We start from the raw sequence: 20598 nt of genomic DNA on the forward strand, positions 1-20598 counted from the left end.
CAGGATTTTGCCCAATCCCCCTGAAATTGGGGTGGTAGACTCTAACCATTGGGCACTACCACCCCACCCCAAAATTTTGCCCCTGGGCCCCTTTTTACCCCCCCCCAAATCGATTCGGATTCGGATTAAATCCGAATCCGAACCGAATCAAGGGTGATTCGGGTGACCCAGATTCGGGCACAAAACAGAACAGGGGTGATTCGGTTCGGGTCTGAGCCGAATCACCCGAAATCCCGAATTGCACACCCCTAAGAATTATGATACCTTTGACATGGATTTTTGTTTCTGGTGAAGAGACATAATGTTTCCAGTAATGCCGCAACATACATGGTAACATGTAGCCTAAAGGTAAGGTAAAGTGTGCTATCAAGTTGATTTCAACTCCTGGTGCCCACAGATCTCTGTGGTTTTCTTTGGTGGAATACAGGAGGGGTTTACCATTGCCACCTCCAGTGCAGTGTGAGTTGATGCCTTTCAGCATCTTCCTATATCACTGCTGCCCAATATAGTAGCAGAGGGGATTTGAACCGGCAACCTTCTGCTTGTTAGTCAAGCATTTCTCCGCTGTGCCACTTAAGGTGGCTTACAGAGTTTTTAATCTGTTAATTTAATAATACTAGTATCCATCACAGTGCCTGCCTCCATTCGCAATTGCCAATGAGAACAAACCACCCGCCCCCCCATCACAGTTATGTGTATCAGAAAGAATTGCCTGTTCTGATGTCATTAGGCTTTGATTTTCCCTCCCTAACAGCAGAAGCGAATGCTGTGAAACAGGAGCAAGGAAAACACTGAGCATAATGATACCTTACAGATGGCAAGGGGAAGGTCATCAAAGGGCTGCCATTTTTGGCAGCAGCCCTGTGTTGCTTACCACACACAGTTCCACCTAAGTGGATCTAGCAAAACGATGTGACTATATTCCCTGTTGCACTGTAGAGAGAGTCTTGCTGTTTTGAGGCTACTCTTCTTGAAAGACACTTAGCTAATCAAACATAAGTGGGAGTAAACCATGAAAGGGGCATTAATCAATTTGTGCATCTTTCTGATCCTCCCTGATGCATTGTTTTTTACCCTGCCAGTTTATCATTCGGAGAAAAGGATTAGCATCTCTGAACATGCAGACTGCCCATTCCAGAAATATGAGCCGTTATTGCATTGCATTATAGATTACTGCAGCATTGCTTGTGCCAGAATGGGGTGAGGGGGAACTGGTCGGATTGCATGCAGTAAGATTAATTGCTCCTGGAAAGGGTAGTTTGCTCCAAGCATCTGATTCTTTCTGTCACATGGAATTGTGTAGATTACGGCTGAGTTATTAAGTCTGGAGTGTATTTTTGGTCAGAGTGTCAGCCCAATCCTATCTGCATTTGCTCAAAAGTAAGTCCCATTGAGGCTATAGGTGTGGGTTTTCCGGAAAATTCAGTATTGAATTTTTTTACAGAAAAATTTCCTATGCAAATCTCCCCCTCATTTGTATAAAATTTTCATTTCCCCTTAAAAAAACACACCTACTATACAGATTTTCCTGATGCCCTAAATAGACTGTGATCTGATCTGGCATGTTTTGACCTGTATTTATACAGTAAACAAAGACCTCCATCATATTAATTTATCACACTGTATCTCAAAAGTTTTTCAAGTAGCCAAGTAGTTGAACTAAAATGTGGTGGTGGCAGGGTGGGGGACGGTCAGTAAAGATACATCATGTTCTATAATTGTTATACTGCAACAAATTCAAAGCTTGATGTAGAAAGAATTTTTTTTTAAAGTGTAGTAGTCGTGCTTGGTGCCACGACTCTGGATCATGTGATTGATACCAAATGGACTGTCGGTCTGACTATTCGGACTATGTTCGACCCCGCTATGCGTCTCGTTACTTGGAAGGTCCCACATATGGGAAACCCATAATGATGAGGGCCTGGCATGAACCCCCCATTGCACTCGGAAGGGAGGCCGCATTCCCACTCACCGCAGTACTCCCCTAGGGATCAAAATTAGCATTGTGCACCACCCCCTTTAGCTCCAGTAAAACAGCAGACTACTGTGCCTGTCCAGGTACTGCCGTCAGAACTTTCCACCTCAGTACCGGACAATCCAGGAAGCAAACCCAGGTCCCCTTCAGGTTCGATGCCTATGGCACAAGACCCTTTAGCTCCCCCAGAGTCTGAATATGAGAGAGATGCTAGCTCCCAGGACTCTGAAGTTGTTTCCCTGGGCTTGTCCCCGCTCAACATACAGTCGGACTCGAAACCTGTCTTTCTGTTGGAAGACCTCAAGCAGTACTACGCTTACATGGCCCACATGGCTTCGGCCTTGGGTGTGAGCCTCAGTACTAGGGTTGTGCATTTTGTTTTGTTTTCTGTTTTGTTTTTGGCCCAAATCCGAAACACCCCCATTTTGATCTTTGTTCAAAATCAGTCAATCCGAATCCAAAACATTTTGGATTTTAAAAAATGGCCCTTAGGAAAAACTAGTGGGTGGGGGCGGTAGTGCCCAATGGGTGGAAACTACCACCCAAATTTCAGAGGAATTGGTCAAAGGGCTGATTTTTGGTGAATTTTTGAAGTACAGGATTTTTCCCATAGGGAAGAATGGAGGTTTCAGCAAAAGTATAGCTTCATGTTGGGGGGGAAAGGGGTGGCCCAGAGCAGAGTAGGGTGGGTGGTAGTGCCCAGTGGGGGCAAGGAAGCTGCCAGAATTATTTCAAAGGAATTGGGCAGAAGGCTGATTTTTAAAGATGTAATGGAGTTTGCACGTCTTTAAAGTTGGTGCACATAGGGTGCCAACCACCCCCATAGGTTGCTAACTCATGGGGTACTGGGTTCTGTTGTCTCTGAGATGTCTTGAGTGTAGATTCAGATTCTCTGGTAGCATATGAGATGGATTCATGGTTTGTCGTTGAAAATCTCATATGCTACCAGAGAATCTACACTCACAACACCTCAGAAACAACAGAACCCAGCACCCTATGGGTTAGCAACTCATGAGGGTGGTTGGCACCCTATGTGCACTACATCACCACTCGCTCCCGGCCCCCCAGGTGGAGTTATTGGTCTGCTGAAGCCTCCATTATTCCCTATGGGAAAAAAACCTTAAAGATGCATAAACTTCAACAATTCCTTCAAATCAGCCCTTTGCCCTATTACTTTGGAATCTGGGTTGTAGCAGGCACCCTTTGGGTCACTGCCACCCAACCCATTGTTTTTCCCCTCAGGCCCCCTTTCTGCCCGAATCTGCCCCAAAGACATGTCAACTTCAGAAATTCTTTAAAAATTAGCCCTTTTCCCAATTCCTTTGGAATCAGGATGGCAGCAGGGGCACTACCATTGGGGCAGTACCACCTGACCCACTCTTCTGACCCTTTTGGCTACAAAATTTTCTGTTTTGAGCACTGGGTGTTTTGTTTCGGCTACAAAACAGCCAAAATGGCCTGTTTTGGGCACAAAACTTTTTGTATCCAAAACAAAACGCACACCCCTACTTGTTTCTGAAATAAAAATTTTCTTGCGGTATATATATTGCTTCTGTTCTTCCCTCCTTGGGTGCTAGCTTGTTATGTGCCCATTAGTGTAAAAGACAGAGACCACGTCAAACTGCAAGTTACTCACCTGTAAAGTTGGTTCTTCTCGTGGTCATCTGTTCTTTTACACAGCCTCCCGTCGTCCCCGCAGGGTTCACTGAAGCTGGACTCCATGACTGAGGGGATGAGGAGTGGCGCAGCCGCATATAGTGACTAGGGGTGGGGTTCCCGCCCGAAGCAGGAGAATTGAGCTTGTTAGGTTCCAACGAGGTCTCTGCGTAGGCGCATAGCCCATTAGTGTAAAAAGACAGATGACAACTAGAAGAACCAATGTTACAGGTGAGTAACCTGTAGTCTTTGCCAGTCTTCCCTCTGAAGCCCACTGTGTACCACCAACACATTTCCCTGAGGGATGACCAACTAGCATTGCTGTCTGTGTGTGGTGCTAGTCTGGATGTCAGTTCATGAAATTTTAGAAATGGAAAATTTATCATGGAAAAATAAAGTATGAGAAAATGTTCCACCCCCCAGCTCTGATTGAGGCTGAAGATTCCTTATATTCCAGATTCTGCTTCCAAGAGTGATCAACCAGATACTTCTCGAAATCCCAAAGGAGAGCACATAGGCAACACCCACCCCTTCCCACCATCTGATATTCAGGTATAGTGCCTTGGAACATGGAGGTTCAGTTTTGCTGTGATGGCTAAAAGCCTATCCTCCTTGAATTATTCTGTTCCCTTTTAAGCCCATCTATGTTGTACTTTTACCTTTAAACTGCGCTGTGGCAATTAATTTAATTATGCACTGTGTGAAGAAGTATTTCCTTTTTTCTGTCCTGAACGTATTGCCAATCCATTTCATTGGGTGACCTCAAGTTATGGTTTTAGTCAATAGGACTTGCTCCCAAGTAGGTATGTATAAGACTGCAGCCTGTATCTCTTGATACTTTGGTAGAACAACCACTCGATACGCTCCATTCAATAAAACATGAAATGTGAAACTGTCTCTTTCTTGCAAAAAGCTCAGATGAGTTCCAAGTTGGAACTTAAGCAGAAATGCAAGTTAATTAATACAACAATTACAAAACTGGTGGTGTGCTCTGAGTATCAAGCCGATTTTCTGGCAAGAAACTGGATAAGTATCGTTAAATAGAAAACACATCTCTCTTCACGCCAAGCCTTCAGAACTTCCTGCCAGTTTAAATATACATTGTTCCAGAGATGGCATCTAGCCATTCTCCAAAATGAAATAAATCAAGCAATGCCATTAAAACCAAACCAAAGTTATCTGAAGTAATAATGGCAAAAATGTGATCCCGAGTGCTATGTCAGCTTCAGTGGAGGAGAGGCAAAAGATTTCTGTATGTGCCACTGGGCAGGAGTGGGAGCAGGCAGAGCATAATCCTGAGAAAACAAAAAAGGCTTGGTTTTTTTTATTCTCAAGATTACATTGTAAACAAATTAAGGTCATTTGTGGTAGTTACTTTTTATTTTAGTTATTATACCTTTAACAGTCATTAGCAACACAAGTCACTCAAAGAGCCTTTCCCCCACCCCCAAAGCTAATTGCCTTTGGTATGCATATCTAGAACATAGCTTTAATTAATTTTAATTGGTTTTATATCATAATTGTTTTAATCATTTTATCCTGTTCTTAGATTTGTTGTATTTTAACCTATACACCGCCTAGGGATGCACTGTCAGGCAGTATAGAAATATGATAAATAAAAAGATAGTGCCCATAACTGTATTTCAGGTGGGCTAACTTGTGAACTGCCTAACTGGTTTGAACCAAATTTGCTAGATCTGTAGGGACACATAGGGATACCCTAATGGAGCAGTGTGTGATGATGTTATCCACTCCAATTCAAAGATGGCAGCTGCGTAAACATCTGTGGCATAAGCAGGCTAATTTTTTGACTGTCTAAGCCGTTTGAACCAAATTGGGTACAATTGCAGTGAGTGACACACAGGGTCACCTCAATGGTGTAGTATGTGATTATGTCATCCACCTTGATTCAAGATGGCAGACACGTAAACTTTTGAGGCACAAGTGGGCTAACTTGTGAACTGCTTAACCAAGTTGAACCAAATTTACTACAGCTGTAGGGACACATAGAGACACCTCAACAAGACTGTGACAATGTCATCCACTCCAATTCAAGATGGCGGACATGTAAACCTTTGAGGCATAAGTGCACTAACTTGTGGATAGTCTAACCGATTTGAACCAAATTTGCTACAGCTCTGTGGACACATAGGGATGCTCCAGTGATGTAGTATGTGATGATGTCATCCAGCCCAATCCAGGACAGTAGTGTAAACTTTTGAGGTGCAAGTGGGCTAACTTGACTGTCTAACTGATTTGAGCCAAATTTGGTACAGTTGTAGTGAGTGACATGCAGGGACAATTCAATGGTGTAGTTTGTAATGATGTCATCTACCCCAATCCAAGATGGCGGAAGCATGTACATTTGAAGTGCAAGAGATCTAACTTGTGGACCTCAATTTGAACCAAATTTAGTTCAGTTGTAGAGACAGTGAAAGGAAAGTAAGCTGATTAGTTCTTACTAGAACAACTTGTTATTTATTTAACAGTATTTGTTTAATGCTTAAAATAATCCAGGTACTTTACACAGAATTTGTAAGATACGTTCCTGCCCAAAGACTGAAATTGAAAGGCCAAATGGGATGCAATAATGGGTGATCTGTGGTTGGATCTTCCGCTGTTTCTTAACCATTTAATAGCAGCCACGGAAGTGGGTTGGTGGAGAATCGAGCCAATATGATGTTGGAGGTCTTGAGTTGACTTATATGGGGATTTAGGTCCCATATAAAGTTCTTGAACGTTACTAGTCTTGGACTGAGGCCAAAATGTTTCTTAAAGGGAAAACTTTCTTTGATTATATATTAAGCTGCAATTGCAAAATAAGAATACAAATATATATAAAAATAAAGAAATATATTACCTATTACAGCTACATTGTACTTGTGGACCAATTAAAGTGCAAGATATGAACAATCTTATCCTGTGTGGCTTTCAGGCATTCAGGAACATGGTAACAATGAAATCCAGCATTTCTCCAAAAACTCTCTGAAGAATTTTTATTTGAAAAGAGTTCCTGATGGAGGAAAAATTAACATGGACTTATGTAGTGCTTTTTTTTTTTTTAAGAAAAAACTTGCTTCAAAATCTAAAAGTAATAGATGTCAAGGATCACTGGTCACTTCTCCTCTGCTGAACCTGCTGTCAAATTTCTTCTCTTTTCTTCTTTTTGTCCTTTTGCTTTAAATGTATTTTTTAAAAGTAGTTTTTCAAAGTATTAATTTTTTTGTCCATTATTTCAATGTTTGAGAGCATGAATGTGCTATGTGAAAGGAGGGTTGCCATGGTAATATCTCATTATTGCTGAATTGGAAAATAATTACTCTGCCAAAAATCCCAGGTAACCTGTCAGTGCTCAAGTTAAGGATGCCTGGGGGCAGCCTTGACTCTTTTTGTTGAAAAGGGGGCATTTTTTTATTATGTTCCCTTCTTATAATTATACTGTTTTCTGGTTTGGTTTCCTGCACCATTTGGTTGTGAATGCCATTTGGTTCACCAGCAAATGTTAGAACATGTGATTTTAATTGGTATGTATTCATAATCCTACTCCACATTTGTGTATTCAACTGGATTCAATTTTTGTTTTCTTGATTTAAAGCATGCAGAAAACATCTGATTAAAAATCTTGGATAGCATTCAAACTGTGATATAAATGGGATGTTTATACTTACCCATACAGAGAATCCATAATTTAATTTCTACACTTTCCAATGACTGGGATTTTTAGATCTGGATGAAAATTTAAAAAAATGTCAACAGAAGTACAGTGAGTTTCATTTCCTGTAGAGTTCTCAGGGTCCAAGCTGACTGCTAGAAACTTTCAGTTCTTCTAAAGTCTCTAAGCTTGCCGAAAGACCCACGGCACTTTTTAGAAAGCATGGCTCAGCGACCATCAGCTCCTAGGCCAAATTTATCCCCTTCATTGGTATTATTTAGCCCTCCAATTGCAAAAGGATTTGAATGAGTACCATTTGTGGCAACGGAACTCGGCAGCAGACATTTTGTGGGGATGAAGCCTGGGGCTTGCCTTGGTCCACCATGCACCCACCATTCCCTTCTTTGGCAAAACTAATTATTGACCAGGGCAGTAAAGTATGGCTTTTTCTTGACCATTTTAGTTTGCTAAACATGGGGTGGCCATCTGTTTATGAATACCATCTGCTGGTATTCTTCTTATTTGAGTATTTAAAGGTAAAGGTAAAGTGTGCCGTCAAGCTGGTGACTCCTGGTGCCCACAGAGCCCTGTGGTTGTCTTTGGTGCATCTTCCTATATCGCTTCCTATATAGGTACCAGCAGAGATTCAAACTGGCATCCTCATGCTTGCTAGGCACATCATTTACTTACATTTGTATCCTACTCTTTCTCCAAGGAGCCCAGAGCAGTGTACAAGGGGTTATGCTTATCCTCCCAACAATCCTGTGAAGTAGGTTATGTTGAGAGATAGGTGACTGGATCAGAGTTATACAGTGAGTTTCATGGCTGGACAAGGATTTTAACTCAGGTCTTCCTGGTTTTAGTCCAACACACTAACCACTTTACCACGCCAGTTCCCAACTCATGCTGACACAAATGTGGTATGACTTACTTATTTAGTAGCTATCTGTGGGTGAAAGTGTAATTCTGAGCCTCCTTAGTGGTTGTAGATGCTCCCCTGTTTGGGATTTAGCTGCAGAAACCTTTGGGGTAGTCACATTCTTGTCATGAAGCAGTGATAGTAAAGGCTGAGTGATTTGGCTCAGCACTGGAAGCCAGATGGTTCCAGCTTGTTGCATCCAACTGAGTCATTGAGGTCATTCACACAATCAAAAACAGTGTTCTACCTGGGTTTGGGAGCTTTGCGTGCTCCCAGTTTTCAGTTGTGTGGAAGCAAGGTAAGAGGAAAATCTGGTAGAAGTGATTATGTGGAAGGAAGGTAGGAAGAAAACCTGGGTAGCTTTTCCTCCTACCTTGCTTCCACACAAGCAATTCTGCCCAGGTTTTCTTCCTACTTTGCTTCCATACAGCTGAAAATGGAGCACACACAATTCTGCCCAGGTTTTCTTCCTACTTTGCTTCCATACAGCTGAAAATGGAGCACACACAGCTCCCAAACCCCGGACAGAATACAGTTTTTGACTGTGTGAATGACCTCATTATATATTTGGCCAATTGGATGCTTGCTTTTGGCCCTAGCCCCAGCTGGTGATGTATGTGACATTGAAAGAGGAAGAGACATTACTTTGAGCGATCCACTCTTTCTGAGCTGGAAGACTGCATCTTGGATTTGGACTGTTTGTGGGTGGAAGGTTATATGAGATTTTGAAGTGGTGAGTTCCTTTCTCCAACTGAGCCCAGGAATGCTGTAATCATAGCTATCTTATGAGCCACCCTGAGCAGTTGTGAGCCGCCCCAAGCAGTAATGTACTGGAGGGACGGGGTATAAATGTTATAAACAAACAAATAAATAAATAAATAAATACCTGTGGATATAACTGTCAAGCATATATTGTTTATGGCACTTAAAACATTAGAGAGGATGCAGGTGTGATATGTACAAGGCAACAAATGTTTTGAGTGTGAATATCTTTATTTCCAAGGCCATCTTATCCCAGGGCTGATTATTACTGGAGGATCACAGGATCTGGGATTACAAACCTGATATTCTCACTGATATCTGCATTGGTGGGAGAAGTGTGGAGTTGGGTTATGACTAGTACAGAAGTGTGTGGTGATATTGATTCCAGCGTGAAATCCATATAACATGATTACACAGTATTTATTCTAGTGCAATATTGTACAATAAACAGGATATTGTACAATATCTGCACCTCATGGTAGTATTTGTAATAATCAATATTTTAATGAACTAGCAGCCTGATCATATATTCCATAGCAGGAGAGCATGGAATCCAACGATAATTGGACAATGCTGGTGCAAGGTATTCTTGTGCAAGGGAGGGAAATCTGACCTCCTACTTGTCAGATAATGTTTTGACCTCCAGTGTGTTGGTGTTTCGATTGGATCTTAAACACTATCTGACAAAGGTGGCCCAATCATAAAACAAGCTTTAGGGGGCAAACCTGGGGTGAATGCAGAAGTGGAAAAATTTGGAAGATTTTATCCAAATATATGTTTTGATTTAGTGTAGAATTCCATGTTATGTTCTATACATTTGTAGATGACATGCCTCTCTAAAAGACCCAGGGGCATAGTGAAATATTAGAAATAGTTTTTAAATCTATTTCTTCATTGAGAATGTTTGAAAAATGTAATGTGAAATAACAACTTAGAGAACTGTCCTTTTTATAGGAACTGTGAGCACTTGGAAATAAGATGATGATTTAGAACCTATTTCCTTTTTTATCTGTTGAATGAATATTTTCTTTCCTCTTAGGACAGTGACAACCTTTGGTGGGATGCCTTTGCCACAGAATTTTTTGAAGATGATGCAACCTTAACTCTTTCGTTTTGTTTGGAAGATGGACCAAAGCGATACAGTAAGAGACAAATATGTTACTGCTTTTATGTTTTTATAAAACAGGTTCAAATGACGGTTTAAGGATGGCAATGCCTTGATAATCTGTTCAGTGTGCATTGGATTGCAAATATAACTTGTAGTAGAGGAGAGCCAGTGGGGTACTGTAGAGGATACAGTGTTAGACTTTGATTGGGAACACCTGGGTTCAAATCTTCACTCTGCTACAAAGCTCACTGAGTTGTACACACAACATTTTTCGTTTTGGGTCACTGTTAATTCTTAGAGACCTCATTATCATTCATTTTGGGCTGGTTTTTTTTTTGTTTTGGGACCCATTCAGAGGACCCCTACAATTTGTTTTTGGACCCCCATTCATTTGCGGTTTTAATTGCACCAGAATAAAGTATCATTTCAGGATAGAGTGGGTAAAATATTGTCCACCAAAATGAAAAATGATGGCCGCCATACTGGCAGCTGCTACATTTTCATAGTAGCAAGCTTTTTTGTTTATGCTTACCCATGCTGCCCTAGGATAATGCATTTAGGGCTGGGAACTTATAGCAATATTCCCAAGGAAAAGTCCTTGAGCTGCCACTAGTTTTGTAGACAGGCACCGTTATACAGAAAGATGTTTTAAATTACCTACAGGTAATTTGATGTTGCAGCTGCCACTAGTTTTGAGCTGCCACTGAGCTTGAGCTACCACTAGTTTTGAGCTGCCACTAGTTTTGTAGACAGGCACCCTTATACAGAAAGATGTTGCAAATTACCCACAGCCAGACCAAGCAACCATCAACAAAAAAAATCAAAACTCCTAAAGTAGCACATCTGTCCCAGGGACCATCAGCAAAAAAACTGCGTAATCGTTGCGTAATACAAAAAAACCTGCGTAAATCATTGCATAATAAAAAAGTCAAGGAAGTTTTTGCTTTTTAAAAAAACTTCATGATATATCCTAAAGTTATCATAATAATGGAAGGAATTGTATTTATTCATGAAAAATGACTAACCAATGGTGAAGCCACACTGATTTCATTTTTGCATGGGCATGGACCACATTTATACTAGTACAAGTAGTACACTTTTTAAAAAAGCATTTCCTATAAAAATAAAATAAATAAATAAATAAAATAAAAAATAAATAATTATGCTGAAATATATTTACAGTGAACGCATTGCCCACTTAAGTGATCACCTTTTGGAAATGGTTCCCCATTAGTTTCATGTTGAGGTATAATCCTCAAATGACAATCACTTCTAATGAGCACCCCTTTAATATTTAAAAATTTCCAGTTCTCCTAAAAGAAACTAAGGTCATTCATATGACCTTCTGCTGGGTTGGGGTAAATGGGTGGAGTTAAGGCAGGAGCGCACCTACCTTCTCCCCCAGACAATCCATGGCTGATTGTAGCTGTGTGGCTCACACGCTCACATGACTGGCACTACCGTGAGCCGTGCAGTGTTCTAGAGGCTGAGAAAATGCATCCCAGCCCCCAGATATCCCACAATGTATTGCGTGATGAGCATGGTGCATTGAGGGATTCCCCTGTGAGTCAGGTACTTTAGGGGCCTGGCTCTGTGTATGCTCGGGCTGTGTTCAGCCCAAGCATACACACAACCAGGGATCTGGGTAAAAGGGTGCACTCGTGCCCTTTTATCCAGGTATTATCCAGGTAAAAGACTGGGTAAATATCCCAGGCTACCTGAGGAGGCAGTGCCGGGATCAGCCTTGATCCCGGTGCTTCTCATGAGCAACCCTGTGTAGGACTACTCATGTGAATAGCCACACTGTGTTTCTTGACACCCTGGAATATCGTGTAATAAACCCCAATGTTTCCTGATGCTTCTCTGTAAAGCATATGTCACATGATTAACCATCTACCTGCAACTCATATTGGTATTACTTCCCATATCTCATGAAAAGATCATTTTATGTTATAAGAACCACCCTTGTCTCTGTCAAAACTTTGGGATATCCTCTGTAAGTTGATTTTATTTTATTTTATTTATTATTTTTTGCATAATGGACTCCAGCCTGAAGCCTTCATCTCTTGAACAATTCTGTCCAATACATAAAATTGTCCATAGGATAACTTCTTGTCTAAGGGAACAAAGGTGTGAACTATCAAATCTCATATAAGTGTTTCTATCAGTAAATTTCTTGTATAATCAAGTCAATAAATGTCCCTTCCAGTTCTTAACAAAGAGATTTTAAAAAATGATTTTATCATTGTATTGAGGTATATCAAATCGCACATTATCATCTCTAGAATTAAACTGCACATAAAAATCCTTACTTTCGGGTTCTCTCCCCAAATGATGAAAACATTGTCATTGTATCTCCATCAACCCACAAGCTTTTCTGAAAAAGGATTGTCTAGAGAAGATATATGCCCCTCTCAAATGCTTCCATAAATAAACTGGTCATTTCAGAGATGATTGGTAATTCCATTACTACACCCTTCACTTGCCAGTAAATAGTGAAAGGAAAATAATTTCTACATAAATATATTTTAACAATTGAAGAGAAAATGTGGGAGCACTGGCGGATTAGCGCAGAGGAGGCATCTGCCTACAGCGGCAAAATTTGAGGAGCGGCTCCTCAAATTTTACAGTGCCTTTGTCTCTGGGGAAAGCGGCAGGGGGCATGCCTTTCCGTAAGGCATGCAAGACAGAAATGTTCTGTCGGGTGTTCGGTCACTGAGATAGTTGGTCGTAGAGTGATCTCGTAATCCATGGTTATTATGTCATGTAATGAGTACTGTATGGGGTTGTGGTTATGATGTTATGTATGATGTATCTTATAGAACTGGGTTGCTTTGTATGTTATTGCTTGTAAGCCACCCTGAGTCCTATGGGAGTAGGGCGACATCTAAATCTAACTAACTAACTAACTAAATAAATAAATAAATAAATAAAAAGGGGGAGAACTCTCCCCTCCATACACACTTCACCCTCCCTGAAGGCAGCTGCCGCCACTGCACCCCATCCCACCACTGGCAGAGGCAGTGGTCTTTTAGGGGACAAAAGGGGGGAACTTTCCCCTCACCTGGTGCCTTCCCCTCCCTGTAGCAGCTACTGCTGCTGCCGCCATGCCTTTTAAATAATACATGAAATAAAGGAGGGGGACTTTCCTCTTGCCCCCCTTCCCCACAGCTGTTGCTGCTGCCGCAACTTTAAATAAAAAGTGAAGTAAAGAAGGGGGACTTTCCTCTCCCCCCCCCACAGTACTGTTGCCACCATATAGCAGCTGTTTTTTTTTTTTAAGGGCAGCAAAAGCTTTTTTGCTGATAAGCGGCAAAAAAGTTAATCTACCCCTGCATGGGAGGGTGTTGATGTAACTTTCTATTGAGAGCATATTCTCTAACATTTAATACCTGCCCTGGAGCAATATCTAATACACCTATAATTTCCAAAATTTCCAAGTGTGTGCCGTGGGTTGGTTGCTCATGCTCCAATCGTCAGACTTCCCTTCACCTTCTGTGACATTTAAAGGTTTAGAAAATTGAGACTTGAGATTCATTCAATCCCTCTACAGAAGACAGCCACCTCAGAAGCTTAATTACCGTTTCAAACAATTAAAATGAGTTGCTGTTGTTTCAGAGGAGGGCCAAACCTCTGGAAAGGAAAGCAGGAAGTAATGTTCTACTTGTTTGTGTTTCACATAGCTGCCTGCTTTCCTTTTCACAATGCTCATGTCAAACAGCAGCATCTGCTGGCTGTCTAAGAAATGTCATCATTAATGTTTCATACCACAGTAGAAAATACAGTTGCCCTCAATGAAAATAATAATAATAATAATAATAATAATAATAATAATAATAATACCCCCATTGAGGCACTACCTTGGCATGATTGTGGGGCTTGTGTGCTCTGAGGAAGGTGAGAGCTATGCCAGAGGTCCAACCATACTGGACAGGTCTCACCAGAGGAGCCAGACAAAGAGTTTCTCTCCCATCAACAATATGGTGAGATGTAACTTTAATAAATCTATACCGGATCGGTCATCGCCCGGGTCAACAAGGACCGCACCAGGTGCTATACTCCCTGGACATCTGGTGGCATGTGGGCAACAGGGCTCAGGATCTTCAGTTGAGCAACCAGGGCTGGAGACTACAAGGTTACTGGAAGAAACATCGCTTAACCGAAAAAAAGATACGAAAAATGCCAACAAGGAAATAATGATCTGCTATTACAAGTCTAGTCCAACTAGAAGAGGTTATTTTAAAAGAATGTACCAAATTTGGAAAGAGAAGCATCCAGATACAGAAATAACAGAACAAAGGCTAGCAGACCAGAGAAGATTCATAATAAGAAATAAAGTATTCACAGTAGTTGAGCTGGAAGAACTGCAAAGAGCAACACAGGCTCAAGATGTGGAAGAAGAATTACCACCAATTGAAGAAGTTGCTCAGGCGCAGGTGGAGGAGGTGTTGGAAATCGAGGATGCCACTGTTGCTGAACTGTTTCAAAATCAAAACCAGGCAACCGCCCCTTTGCCTTCACCTCAAAAACCCAAATGCCGTTTAACAGAAAAGCAACAAGAACTAAAGCAAAAAATAACTGAGCACATGAACCAAACAACCACCAGGGTTCGACTTCCAGCTCTAAAAACAGTTGCCAAAAAACAACTCGCTCAGGCATTAAAAGATGTCAGTGCTGCACTTGCAGCAATAACAACCAATAATTTGCAAGAAACAAACCAACTAATGTACAGTGCAGCAACAATAACAACACCACAAGAGCTCGGATATAAGATCAGTGGACCTGTAAAAAAAGAAAGCAGTACATCACCTAAATGGAAGATTAGATTAGAAAATAAAATCTCCAGGCTTAGATCAGATGCTAGTAAATTGAAAGATATGAAAGACAAGAAGCTGAAGAATGAAAACACCAAACAGTATCTGATCCAAAAATACCACCTAGATTCAAGGAAAATTAGAGAAGTCCTGGAAATAATAAAGCAGCAAATAACAGCAGTGTCAAAGAAGATTAGCAGGTATGAAGCCAGAATTACACAACACAGGCAGAATCTCCAATTCCAGGTGAATCAGAGACGTTTCGACCAAAGCATAGAAGGAGAAACTGCAAGAAACCTAGAAATACCAAATAAAGAAGAAACAGTGCAATTCTGGGGGAAATTATGGGACAATCCAATAGATTATTAAAAAAAAGCAGGCTGGATGAAAGAGGTCAAAAAATGTAACCAACAAATGCAAGATCTAATAATAACACCAGAATTAATAAGTGAAAGAGCAAAGAAAATTAAAAATTGGACTGCTCCAGGCGACGATGAACTGCATGGCTTTTGGCTTAAACACCTAACAAGCCTTCACAAACAGCTATCAAAACAGTTCAATCACATTTTGCAAGGCGGTGATGTTGAACAATGGCTAACAACTGGGAAAACTCATCTCATAATGAAAGACCCAGAAAAAGGTGCAGTTCCAAGTAATTATAGACCGATCACCTGCCTGCCAACTATGTTCAAATTATTAACTGGAATAATAGCAGATGAAGTGATGCAACACTTATTAACTAACAAACAGCTTCCAGTTGAACAGAAAGGAAATTGCCCGAACACAAGAGACACAAAAGACCAGCTGCTGATTGACAAAATGATTTAGAAAATTGGAAGAGAAGAAAAACCAAACTAAATGTTGCATGGATTGACTACAAGAAAGCCTTCGATTCATTGCCTCACACATGGATACTAAAATGTTTAGAAACAACTGGTGTCAGCAAAAACATTCAGATATTTATTTAAAAAGCAGTGATCATGTGGAGTACACAGTTAACAATCAGTGGCGAGACACTTGGACAGGTTAGCATTAGAAGAGGCATTTTCCAAGGGGACTCACTATCCCCTCTGTTGTTTGTAATTGCCATGACCCCACTTTCACAATTACTAAACAAAACAGGCCTCGGATACCAAACCTCTAAAATATCAAGTAAAATAAACCATCTGCTGTACATGGATGATCTGAAGTTGTATGGAAAGTCCCAGTCAGAAATCGAATCACTGCTAAACACTGTCCGTATATTCAGTAGCGATATAGCAATGGAGTTTGGACTAGACAAGTGCGCTGCATTAATAATGAACAGAGGAAAAATAAGAAAAACAGAAGGAATAGAACTGCCCAATGGAAGCAAGATCAAGAACCTGGAAGAGAAAGAACATTACAAATACTTGGGCATTCTCCTTGCTGATAACATTGCACACACTGAAGTTAAAAGAAAAATTCGCAGCTCAGGTGGAAGAGGAATGCTGCAAGTCCATCAAACAGTAGAGAAGGAGAAAAGAGGCCTTGAAGAATATATCAAGGACAGTGAAGAAGATGCACTTCAAATGGCCAATAACGCAAAACTATTCAACACCAATGAAACAAAGCAGGCCTACAAGAAAGAACAAGTCAAGAACTGAGCAGAAAAATGGAAAAATAAGCCCCTGCATGGTCAATATTTGCACAATATAAGTGGAAAATCAGACATCACCAAGACCTGGCAATGGCTTAAGAATGGCAACTTGAAGAAAGAGACAGAGGGTTTAATACTGGCTGTGCAAGAACAGGCACTAAGAACAAATGCAATAAGAGCAAAAGTAGAAAAGTCAACAACAAACAGCAAGTGCCGCCTTTGTAAGTGGACCACCTAATCAGCTGTTGTAAAAAGATCACACAGACTGACTACAAACAAAGGCATGACAAGGTAGCAGGGATGATACACTGGAACATCTGCAAAAAATACAAGCTACCTGTAGCCAAGAATTGGTGGGACCATAAAATTGAAAAAGTTGAAGAAAATGAAGATGAAAAAATATTATGGGACTTCCGACTAGAAACAGACAAACATATGCCACACAATACACCAGATATAACTGTAGTCGAGAAGAAAGAAAAACAAGTTAAAATAATCGACATAGGAATACCAGGGGATAGCAGAATAGAAGAAAAAGAAATAGAAAAATCACCAAATACAAAGATCTACAAATTGAAATTGAAAGGCTGTGGCAGAAAAAGACCAAAATAATCCCAGTGGTAATTGGCGCCCTGGGTGCAGTTCCAAAAGACCTTGAAGCCTCAACACCATAGGGGCCATAGAAATCACCATCAGCCAATTACAAAAAGCAGCTTTACTGGGAACAGCCTATATTTTGCGTCAATATCTATAATAACCAACAGTATTGATTATAAAGTTCTGGCATCCCAGGTCCTTGGGAAGGACTCGGTGTCTGGATAAAACAAACCAGTCAATAACACCTGTCTGACTGTGTAAACAAGAAATAACAATCCATGACACACGAAGCCAGTAGTTGTCACCAACAGCCAAAATGTATTCAAGGAAGGAAGGAAATGCTGGGAAAGACAATGGCTGAGGAAAAAGGCTTGATTATATTAAGATTTGTGATGCTCCTTATTTCTATTTGGGTGCTCCAAACAAAAAATAGGCCTGTGGCTCTTGCCTGCCTGGTTTTCTTCTGTTGCTGACGGTCAGCAATTCTCAAGCAATTATTCAAGGGTTATGTTTTAGGTTCTGTAAAATGCGAGGGCTTAGATTGACCTTGAGTACTGTTAGCACCTACACTGGGGCAGATTTGGATACTGACTAAAGCAGAGATGCTATTTTGGTACCAATACCCTTATCAGACTCGGGTAGCTCTTAATCATAGTTAGTAATCTTAGCCATATATTCAGGCTGCTGACAAACTGGTTTGCCCATTCTCAGCGCCTTGCTACCCTTATACGCTGAGGCACTGGAAGTCCAAATCAATGATGCTGATCACAGTCCAATGGTTTCGAACTAAGTCATGGATCCAATCAGGGTCGCGGGAGGAGAGAAATGAGAGGTTCAGCCTGTCTGCCTTTAACAACAGAACCACCTACCATCAACCTCCCCATCTTGTCTTAATTGAACTTCTCCCATTAAGAAGACTCTAAAACCTGTGCACACCATTTTATCTCAGATCATTGGCTCTCGGGGGGGTTATGCAATCATTACATATTTCAATCAGGGCTCAGATTTACAGAATTGCTCTGTATTGAACTCCTCACTTAGCAGCTAGTATGGCAGTTAGAAAATAGTTGTGACAATGTGAATTTGATGGTTTCCTTCATATGTAGTCCTGTTTTGCAGAAACTCTTCCCCCTGCAATCTAACTGGACACTAATTGCTTTTTACTGATTTATCTGCACCTCTTAGACTGTTAATACAACTAGCAAATTTGATATCTGACAAGTTGACTCAACCTAATTGGGCCAGATCAGCTGTTACCAGTTTTGCTAGAGGCTGTAATTTGAGGGTCTGTACAGAGTTATCTCTTGCTTTGAAAGGCAAGAAATAGTAATTCTGTCAACAATAATCCCTTAAACGTTGTTCAAAGTCGCTCTTCCTTTTGCTTCTCTGGAAAGAGGCAGCACTTGTCAAATAAACACCCAGAGATAGCTGATAAAATGAATTAAATGCATGTGGGTGATATAGTGACAAGCAGTCACTACAGGAAAAGAGGAATCTGCCAAGAAGTTACACTAAAACATAAATATGTGGGGCTGGAGTAGAGGGGAGGCAAGGGAGAGAAGAAAAAGCAAAGGTTGCTTTGACTGGGGCACGGTGTGAGAAATCTATTTTACTGTGTGGCTATTAGGGATGTGCAGTTCAGCGCCTCCTCTTGGAAGCGTTGAACTGGCTTGGGCACTGGTGATCGAACCGGCTTGATGGTGCGGGAAGTTGTTCCTTAAAAAGAAGGAGAGGAGCTCCTTACCTGCTTACCCCTGCCCCTCCACTTTTCCATCACCAGTGATCACTTTGAAAAGGCCCAAGTGGGGCTGCCATGCTGTTCCCTGCAGCCTCCGTGTGGTCTCGGCATGCACATGGCCACCAGCCATTTACATGGTTAGCATTGTGTTGCTGACCATGCAAATGACCAGCGCATATACATGCCAATGCCATACCGAGGCTGCAGGGGCAGCCCCACAGCCCCACGTGGGCATTTGCAAAGCAGGTACCGGTGGCGGAAAAGCGGAAGGACAGGGGCAAGCAGGTAAGGAGCTCCTCGCCTTTTAAAGAATCATTTTAAGAATCTCCATCTTCCCGCCCCATCAGGCTGTTTCAAACAAGCCAGTTCACCACTTCCAAGAGGAGGGGAACCACTCTCTGCCCTGCCAGAGGGTGCACATCTTGTGCACATCCCTAGTGGCTATTTGGGGTTTTGGTGCAAATTTATAACTAAGAATAGTTTAGTCAAGCGAAGTTGTTAGTGGATGGAAATTAACAATTTTTTAAAAACCCAGATTGTTAAAATGTAAATATGATTTCCTTTTTTAAAAAGTTATCATAAGCATCTCTTTTCAAAATAATCCGGTTATAATGAAATATGAATTCAGTAATACAAACAAGTGAAAATCTATACTTATAACCTCTTAAAACTAAATCATGACCACTTATCAATCAGTTTGAATTAAAGGCTCTTTTTTATACAAAGAAGAACCTGGGGCAATGAAGGTAGGTGGGAGGCAATCTCTGACTGCTGTTTCTTATTGTGGACTTGGTACTGGATCCATCACAAGATCTAGGATCCCTGAGTGCCATGCCTGTATAGGATGATAATACTACTTAGCATTTGTTATAGTGCTTTCAAGTGTTCAAAGGCATGAATTCTCTTGTAATCCTTACTACAACCTTGTAAGACAAGTAAATAATAGTGTCCCAACATTACAGCGGAGAGCTGAGGCTGAGAGGGAGTGACTTGCCTAAGGCCATCTTTGGTGTTCATGGTGGAGGGAAGGTTTTAACCAGGGAAGTTCTGATTCATAGCTCCGTCTCTTAGCCTTTACACTACACCATCTGTCATAATCCATGGGGAATATATGGGTGATCTTGTATTCTTATTTTATGCCCTCCCAACTACCAGATCTGTACAATATACTTGGATCTTAAATGTTTGAACATCTGTTCTACTAAACAGCATAGACAGTTTTCCCCCATTTCCCAGAGGAACTATTTCCCAGAGGAACTGCCTCTAACTACCAGCTCTGGCTTATGGAAACTTCTGGACACTTGCAGGCCAAGTCTATGCATGTTTATTCAGAAGTAAGTCCCACTTTGTTCAATGGGATTTCCAAATAAGTGTGTATAGAATTGCAACCTTAATTGTAAAATATTTTGCTTAGCATACTTGTATGTATAGAGCATACTGTCTCTTGGTCTCAAAGCAGGTACAGTTCTGCAGTGCATGTGGGTTTCATGGCCAAAGATTTTGGATTAAGCTCCTAGTTTGTATAAATTGTATAATCACACTATTTAGTAGTAAACCAGTATGTTTAGATTATTATAGGAGCCAGTCAGTGTTTGTTCAGGAAACATATGCTTGTTCGGGAAACATAAGCATTTCAAAATGTGATTTTAACTTTATTTAGAGCAATAATTCAAGTTGCCTTGATATTCAAATTGCCTTAGTGGCCATTCACACGCACAGGGGAAATCCAGGAAACCCAGCCCAGTTTCCCCTGTGCGCG

At 41.0% G+C, this 20598-nt stretch overlaps 1 protein-coding gene across 4 annotated transcripts in view; it reads left to right on the forward strand.

Moving 5' to 3' along the window:
• Positions 1–20598, forward strand: part of LDB2 (LIM domain binding 2) — a 378881-nt gene that overhangs the window by 145225 nt on the left and 213058 nt on the right. For all 4 annotated transcript variants that reach the window (XM_053257538.1, XM_053257536.1, XM_053257537.1 and 1 more), the window contains exon 2: positions 10004–10106. In XM_053257538.1, coding sequence (XP_053113513.1) covers positions 10004–10106 — 103 coding nt within the window. The remainder of the gene's footprint in view (positions 1–10003; positions 10107–20598) is intronic.

The sequence above is a fragment of the Hemicordylus capensis genome, chromosome 5 (genome assembly GCF_027244095.1).
Source record: "Hemicordylus capensis ecotype Gifberg chromosome 5, rHemCap1.1.pri, whole genome shotgun sequence".
Classification (NCBI taxonomy): domain Eukaryota; kingdom Metazoa; phylum Chordata; class Lepidosauria; order Squamata; family Cordylidae; genus Hemicordylus; species Hemicordylus capensis.